General features: G+C 25.1%; 1 protein-coding gene across 1 annotated transcript; it reads right to left on the minus strand.

Moving 5' to 3' along the window:
* Nucleotides 1–1,409: 1,409 nt before the first annotated feature.
* Nucleotides 1,410–8,678, minus strand: LOC113561252 (alpha-(1,6)-fucosyltransferase-like). The gene is made up of 10 exons (XM_026967565.1): nucleotides 8,487–8,678; nucleotides 7,713–7,947; nucleotides 6,863–6,884; nucleotides 5,054–5,404; nucleotides 4,468–4,669; nucleotides 3,801–4,065; nucleotides 2,897–3,061; nucleotides 2,693–2,843; nucleotides 1,670–1,933; nucleotides 1,410–1,588 (listed from the first exon to the last, which is right to left on the minus strand). Exons 2-10 carry the CDS (start codon nucleotides 7,925–7,927, stop codon nucleotides 1,511–1,513), a joined length of 1,713 nt encoding a protein of 570 aa, XP_026823366.1. The 5' UTR covers nucleotides 7,928–7,947; nucleotides 8,487–8,678; the 3' UTR covers nucleotides 1,410–1,510.
* Between the last annotated feature and the right edge of the window lie 294 nt (nucleotides 8,679–8,972).

Raw genomic sequence — 8,972 nt, forward strand, 5'->3', positions numbered from 1 at the left:
CTGAAAAGCGCATACGAAATACGAATTAACACCAATGCTTATTCTAGGTAGCTAAATAGTACATAATACCTAATACCATCTACTATCTGATAATACCGAACGGCAACATTTTTTTTGCATCTATTTAATCACATTAAGCCGCAGTACGGAACGAGAATTATAACTATCGAACCAGAATAAATATTTCACGGTCTGACTCATCCACGGGAAATGTAAAAAATCACTATTTTGTATTTACCCATATTATTATATATACAGTACTTTATTTGATTATAATTGATAAACAAAATTACATATATGAGTATATATTTAATTTTTTCGTATAAGAAAAGGCCTATTCGCATACATATTACATAGATCCATCATATTTTGCAGCTAAATTTTTAATTTTAAAAATGACAAATCAAATTCACCAAAATTAAGTAAAGATAATTGTTTGAATGTTTTTTAAGAACATCTTGAATTTTAAATCTATTATTTTCATTTGAAGCTCAAGTGGAACATCGTCAATATTAATATTAAATGGAAAAGTTATTCATCGAATAATTGAAAATATTGCGAGCATCGTTTAAAATGTTGAGAGCGTTTATTAAATTTATATTTAAGTGTCGAAATAGATTCAATAAATTTAACTGATGAAATTGAAAATTTTGACAATTCAAAAAAGATTTTTACTAGCAAGAAAATATGTTAATTCATTTTTTTCAAGACGAGACTGTGAAAGTTTAAAATTTACTTCAAAAGACTTAATATGAGACTACATATCAGGAATAAGTTGATTTTTATCTTGTAGTTTTATATTAAGTTCATTCATATATTTTAATATATCACCAAATAATGCCAGCTTAGAAATTCGAGATTATTTTAAAGAGATATATTTTTAGCAAACAAAGCGTATTTTCCTTTTTATTTCAAAAAATCGTATAGCTCTTGACGTAACATAAGATCAAGGCGTAATAAATAATGTACAAATCAATCATTAAATTATCATATATATATATATATATGATGTGTAGATTTAAGAAAATAACTAAAAATATGAAATTAATTAAATTTAATTGTCATTTTGGAGCAAGCCACATAGAATAGTCACGCAGGCCGCTAGTTGTCGATCACCGCTATACAGTATACACCCAAAATATACAATTTGATTTTGGCTGAATATTTTCGTTCTTATAAACATAGTCCATATTTATTGGATAAAGTAAATAATATATTATTTATAAGACATTGAATTCGTATATTATCCAAATACTTTGTAAATTTTATTATCTATGGCCGAGTAGAATGTAGCAAAATAAAATAAAGATTAATAATTTAATAAACTAATAGAATCTTATTTTTAAAACTATGGTTTTGTTTTTTGGACCTTATTTATAAAGTCATAGCATATACAATAAATGTTTTTATTTTATCTATGTTTTGTATTTCAGTTCATCAATCGTTATTACAATGTTCATAAGTTATATTATAATGTTTTAATAAATATTAGTATAATATATGAATGTAATTATTCTTCTAATTCTTCGGCGCTTATTTTAATATCAGGATAACTGGGAAACGACATAATTTCGATTTTTTGAGTTACCTACAACAATATTCAATAAATTATATAATACATTAAATGCATTTAATAATTACATTATGCAATCAATAACTAGTAATCTACCTTAAAAGTAGGATACAGAAGAGATTTGTTTGTTCTCAAATTTGTTCCCTTTGAATAACCATTCCATTGATTTTTAATAACTTCGATCTCGTCACCCACTTGTAGATCCATCTTTTGCGGTCCGTTTGCTTTATGAGGCAATACAGCAACATTCAGTCTACGAATTTGGTTGTTAAAATAATATACGTCATCTAGCGAAGTAAACTGAGCCGATGCATCTTCAAATTTGATACCATTCATTAATTCATAAGCCAATCGGCATACCTGCAAGGAAAAGTTAGGTGTTAAAAATGTCAAGTTTTTATTTCAATATCAAACAAACTTTAATTCAATTGAGTTTATTTAACTTAATAAAAAAATTTTAAAATTCACGATTTATATTTTATTAATTATAATAAATAGTTGAAGCTAATAGAAATTTAAGCTTCTAAACACAAGTTTAGATATTATCATACATTCATGTTATATTAATTTGTCCAATCATGCTATATTGCTGTGATTGCCAATATAAATATTTACAATAATTTATTTATTACAAAAATTAATAACTCATAATACAAAAAAATTATTTAAAATAAAAAATCTGTTAAATAAATGAAATGCATAGTAATTATATTTGAAAAAATAAATAAATTCATAGTCAATAATAAAAAAAGATAAAATTAAAAATATGAGTACCTATTTAATATAACTTCGCAATAGCTAATAATAAATTATACATACTAATATATGACTATAAGTTTTAGGTACTTTAAGAAACGGCAAAATGTTTTATTAATTGAATACTAATTAAGATGATTTGTACATATTATTCAATGTACATAATTTAATAATTGGATTACATTTATTTTGATTTCTTGTATACATAAGTTGAACACATTTTTTATAGAATTATATAGTTATTATTGATTATTGATTAAAATACGTTTATAAATTAAGAATAAATTTAATAATATTCGGTCACTTGAAGAATGGGTTTATCTAATGTGTTGTAATTTTAGTGAAATAATGATTTTGACGTACATGTGATGAGAAAGTGCAAACTAAATAGTCACACCGAGATAAAAAATATATATTAATGTTGATATTCATAATAGAATTGTCCAACTCTCGGAATCTTACGGACCCAGCTTCTGATAATTCTGCGTTACCTAGTATTTGGTATTCAGGATACCTAAAACGTAATACTGTTATAATATGTAAAAAAAAAAATAAACTTTAACTCGCTTGTTATAAGCTTCATTATATAACTTTGGGTCGTCTGTAGCTAAATATATTTTTTTGGTGTTAATTATGCCATTTGATTCTTGTAGCTTGTAATACTCTTCGACGTGGTACATGTATTCTTCTAGTGTATGAAATGGACTTTTGTTGGTTCGTCTGATGTGCACGCTAAAAAATGTATAGTGACATATACCAATTATTACAGTTTTCTTGTAATTTTATAATAAACCTAAGCTCTGCATACTTTGTATTAACTGCGATAAGTCTTTGCCATCATAAATTGATGTTTATCAGACTACCACAGAAGGAATAAATGTTTTTTAGCGAGTTTTTAGTTAATACTAATAATACTCTATCTAAGTAACACGGCGTATTGTATATGCAATTTTAATACTTCGTATTACATATAAATATTATTATTATTAGGCACAACAGAATATTGATTATGATAGTGAATGATAGCAAATCATTATTCTGTAATATCATGTTTTATGAGTATTTTACCATATTATTAACTGTTTTAGTAAATTAAAAATAATAAATAGAATTTACATAGTGCATAAAATATTTTATCGGTTATTGTTTCAAAATAAAATTAATATATACATGATCATGAAAATTTGACCTACATTTTTAATTTACTTTAATGGTATACTATTTAGATTTATATTATATTATTTTGTAAAAAAAAATCTTATTTTTAGTTCAATATTTTTTTTAATTTATCCTTCCTGTTATATCACCGTGTATGATGTTTTTAACAATTTTTTAAAGAATAAGGACACATTTTGATCGATAATACGTATTGAAAAAATTATTGAATTATTATGACGAGCAAATTTGTTTTAAATGACATCTGATGTCCAAAAAATGTCAAAGTATATAAATTATAAATAATAATATTTACCCGACAACTGGCCCACTGAATCCGAAAAAGTTTTCGTAGTTTTCAAAAATGTCAATAGTCGATAATTTCGGCCGGATAATATACTTGACGAATTGACCTATCCACCAGACGGCAGGATCGCCGTGCAAGACGTTTAATCTATGGCTCAAGTCTTCGGGCAGTATTAGCGGATTAAACAGCGTTAGCTGTGGTTTTTGCTCACGATTTGGGCCACCAAGCTTTGTGATGGGAAGACTAAGATTCACCACTTGAACACTTTCATCACCTATATATGAATGGAAACATTATTTTATAATATCGCATATTTGTATTAGTACTTAATTGCTAATGGCCAATTTTGTAAAATGTTTGAGTAGATAAGAGTATTTAAATAGTTTTCTAGTTTTTTAAATATTTTCTAAGTATTTGCTTATTTTATTCAAAAGTACTTTTTTCGAAGGATATTTATTTCGAAACGCAATAGGGTTTAATTTTAAAAAAAATTGTATCTCATATCTGTAGTACAAAAATGTATTCAAATATAAAGGCACTGTCGATAGAAATTGCGCTTGTCTTGATGGACTGATATTAAGTCAGTTACAATATAAAATTACAATTCTAAAATTATTTTTTTAATACTACCTGATATGCCGTCGGAAAACATCGTTATATTGAAAAATAATATTACCTGGCCAAGGCAAAATTGTTTCGTTTTTGTTTATTGACGTGCATAAATTGCTTAGCGGGAAAAACAGCGATGTAAATCCATCAATACTGAACCCCCAATTATGGGGATTGTCTAGGACCAAAGTCCTTTTGGTAGCGTATGCTACAACCATGCAATTGACGAGATGGTGTAGGCGACAACCATATCCACACGACCGATGGTCCTAAGCGTAAACACTCGAATATACGACTCATGCTTTCGCAAGGTCTTCCACACTAACAATCCGACATAAATATTTTGACTCCAAATTAAATACTATTTTCTCAAAAGTCTAAAAACATTTTGTTTTTAATCTCGTTATTAGCATACCAGCTGCGCCTTAAAGAACAAAAATCGAAATTGCTAAGTGCTTGGTTAGAAACTAAAATATGTTACTATGAAAACAGAATATTTAAAAAATATATTATTTAATTTGGAGTAGACATTTTTATGTCGGGGCGCTGGTGTGGCGAACCTGTATATTTTTGCATACAATTCTACGACGGAAGTTATGCATATTACAGGTTTGTGATAAGTATACTAATATTATGTAGGCATTGATATTTACTGAGATTAAGTTGCATGCAAGTTTTTTCGCTTTGGAACAGTCTTGCGGATTTTGTAAAATTTTTATCCTTTTTTTGACTAGAGTACTCAAATAGATGTATTCTTTTCGTCTCCACTGTGCATAGCCATCGACTTTGGTCAGTTTATCAATGTCATTCAATAACGATCTATAGTGTTCGTCAATATTTGTTTTCATATTCATTATAAACGGTAATTTATTTTTGACCGATGTCGCCAATAATCGCAGTTCAAAACTGATGTAGTACCAAAACTCCTTCATGTTGGAATAAATGCGGCGACGTAGAAGTTCATAATCTTTAGACGGTTCGTTTAAATTTTTTTGTTTTGATTTCTGTAATATATTTAATATTATGATAAACATGTATATAAATGCGTTTATATACGGTATCCGGTATCTAACAAATTTTATTATTATGTTTTTTTAACTATTAAGAATATTTTAGATTCTGAACGGAGTATTGAATTTATTGGTTTTAAAACGACGTAGTGTATATTTTGTGTGATGTCTCGAATACGTCATCATCTTTAGGAGTAGTAAAAATACTTCGATTTCTAACTCTGAGGGTTGTTCTCAAAAGCGTAGTCAGGGGGGTCCAGGGTTCAACCCCCCTCGAAATTTTTTCTTGAAATAAGATTGAATAGTTTTAAATACCTATTATATTTAAAATTTGTATAATATAACATATATTTTATACTCTAACCCCCCAGAATTTTTTTCTGGCTACGATCATGGTTGTTTTAGTAAATAACATTGCTAGTTAGTACTTTGAAGTGACCCAGAGTGAAAAATTTCCAGGTACTTTTCAAAATAATATAAAAATTTTAAATCTTTTTAATCAATTAAAAATAAATTATTATATATTATAACATATTATTATTATAATTATTATATATTATTAATATCAGTCTATACATATATATAACATCTATTTCATTGATTATAGTTGGGTATTCATGGATTTAAAAGTAATGATTTTACTTATTAGTTATTATTAATACAGCCAATCACTGATGTATTTCAATAAATAAATGTTTTTTTTGTAACTATAGTTTTAAGTTTATCTTATAAAAATTGAAATGCATATTTTTGCATATTTTGGTAAACAAAATGCATGTCATACAATTTTTATTGCATACAAATCCCTGGTAATTAATTATTGTTATAGTTATTACTATTATTACAATAAGTAATGAGTTAAATTGTTTTGATTTAATAAGTACAAAAATAATATCAATTTTACGACAATTGTAGTTGAAATATTGTGGTTAATAGTGATAAAAAGTTATTTGATAACATTAATTAACGACAGTAGTGCTATATTACGGTCTTGTCACAGTTAATGGTTAGTCTACGTCGTGTACGATATGATGATTCTATAGTACCATTTAACGTTATCAGTTATAAATAAACAATAATTGTATATTAATGCATTTGTGACATAATAGTAGCAGATTTGGTTTCTTATTGTATCGGTCCAACCCTAATTTGAATAAAATGGCCATATTTTCGAGGAAGTATTATTATTCTATAGTCAGAATACTTTGAAACAAATATTTTGACACAAATTAGGTGGAAAATATTATTCTAAAATCGATTTACATTGAGGATATTGAATTTTAAATAGGTATGTACATCAACGTACGTTTTAGAAAACATATTTTAAGTAAGATGCACATATATTTTATAATTTCAATATATGAAACAAAAGCTATTTTATAAGATATCAAATAATATGAAAATCTTTGTTAATGAAAAAACGATACTATAAATGTATACACGGATACTTACACTATTTTTGAAGATTTTCAGTCTGAAAACATAATATATTTATGTACAAAAAAAAAAATAAAAATTATATGGTAATCATGTATGGTAAATATGTATGGTAGGGTGTCCCACGGAAATCTGTCTAATAAAATAATGAAATAACTTTTGTTCCTATCAATATTTAAAAAAAAATTTTTTTTAATATAATTCATAGACATTTGTGCTACATTTTTAGTATACACTTTTTATTTTTTAATACCGATAATAAAAAACTTAAAAATTGATAACATTTTTTTCCAAAATAGCCAATTTATATATCTGATTATATTGTAATTAGATGGTAAAAACATTTATTTAAGTCAAGTGGCTGATTTTTTACAATTTTTTTAAATATCAATATTTTTGTTAGGTAATTTACGATTTAGTTTATGTTAGAAACATTATAAAAATAATATAAATTTTTTTTTAAATATTTTATATGAACATTTTTAATAGGTGCATGTTAAAATATAATTATATTTTTATTGTATAGCATAAACTAGATCTTAATTTTCTCAATGAGAATATTGATATTTAAAAAAATTGTAAAAAATCAGCCACTTGACTTAAATAAATGTCTTAACATCTAAATTTTATTTTAAATTAGATTTACAAATTGGCTATTTTGAATATTTTAGACATTTTTTTTTATCAATTTTTTAGTTTTTTATTTTCGGTATTACCAAATAAAAAATGTATATTAAAAATGTACTGCAAGTGTCTATGAATTATATTTATAAGAATTTTTTTAAAAATATTGATTAGAACAAAAGTTATTTCATTTGTCAGATCTCCATGGGACACCCTATAATAAGTATGTAATATAGTGTACTTTTTAGTTAAGCCGATAATTTGTTGTTTTAGTTCAACATTATTTTTATGCAGATGTTCGACCTCTAAAAAAACATTGGTTAACTTTTCTCTTAGATTTTCTTCTAAGATATCATTTGCTTGTTGTTGTTTTCGATTAATAGCCACCAATAGCAAATAAATCCATAAAAGCATAAAAAGAATAATAATTTTCCGCCAGAATTGATAAATCTTCATTTTTTTCTTGATAATAGTTTCTGTTGAAAGTTTTACGAATATGATTAGGGGTATATAATATAATATGAAAAATGAGTCAATTTTTATTCATTAATTAATGTTTTGACAATTTTTGGAAACTTTGATTTGTTTATAAAACGCCGAGATGAATAAAAATAAAACATTTGTGTTTTGAACGTATGAATATTTTTTAAATTTGTTTTAATTATAGTCACGTATTTTTGTAAAATTATAATGAAGTCTTGTAAATATAAAAGAAACACATTTTAAGTAGCTAGTTAATATGTATGTAATAATATTTAGAAGGTTTATAAAATTGTATGATACACGTAATTTAATCATGTTTATTTTCATTTCGATAGATGTATAATATGATAATGATTATATATTATATAATATTTATTTACATAATAATATAATATTATATCAACTTATTATTGTATATTATGAGTAAGGTAGTATAAAAATTAATAATTTTTATCGTTATTCACCTATTTATTATAATATTATGTAACTAAACAATTAGTAAGAAATGAAAAAATAATAAATTGATGATTACCCGATTCAAATTCTTATTATTTGAATAAAATTGATATAATATTGATTATAATATTCCACGGTACATTAAAACTTAGCAATGACGATTCTGCGCAAAAATAACGTTAAAATTATTTTTTCTTCCTATTCTTATTTGTCTTAAAACGGTACGTCGGGTTTATATCGTTTTACGTAACTAATTATTTTCAATTTTCGAATGAATTTAAATTACACAGGAATATTATATTAAAATAATTATTCATTGTACGATTTTATATTATTATTATGGCCGCACTACAGGTGTGTCGCCACGTGTGTCAACAAACCACTACTATAAATCGTTTGAGGTTGATAAAACACGTATAAAACAATTAAAATTATAAAATAATATTTTGATCAGATGTTTATAATTATTTTTTTCATTATAATATCAAATATAATAATAAGTAAATATACTAGTATTTTCATGGACGGAGCACAGTATTCTAATGCATTTTATGTGGCTAAA

The sequence above is a fragment of the Rhopalosiphum maidis genome, chromosome 1 (genome assembly GCF_003676215.2).
Source record: "Rhopalosiphum maidis isolate BTI-1 chromosome 1, ASM367621v3, whole genome shotgun sequence".
Taxonomy (NCBI): domain Eukaryota; kingdom Metazoa; phylum Arthropoda; class Insecta; order Hemiptera; family Aphididae; genus Rhopalosiphum; species Rhopalosiphum maidis.

Bases quoted from the DNA above. Each gene is read 5' to 3' on its own strand.
- LOC113561252 (XM_026967565.1), bottom strand. From the start codon at position 7,927: ATGAAGATTTATCAATTCTGGCGGAAAATTATTATTCTTTTTATGCTT. The intron at 5,405-6,862 runs GTAAGTATCCGT...AATATATTACAG, and splicing joins TGAAAATCTTCAAAAATAGT to AAATCAAAACAAAAAAATTT. The intron at 1,934-2,692 runs GTACGTCAAAAT...TTTTCCTTGCAG, and splicing joins TTTGCACTTTCTCATCACAT to GTATGCCGATTGGCTTATGA.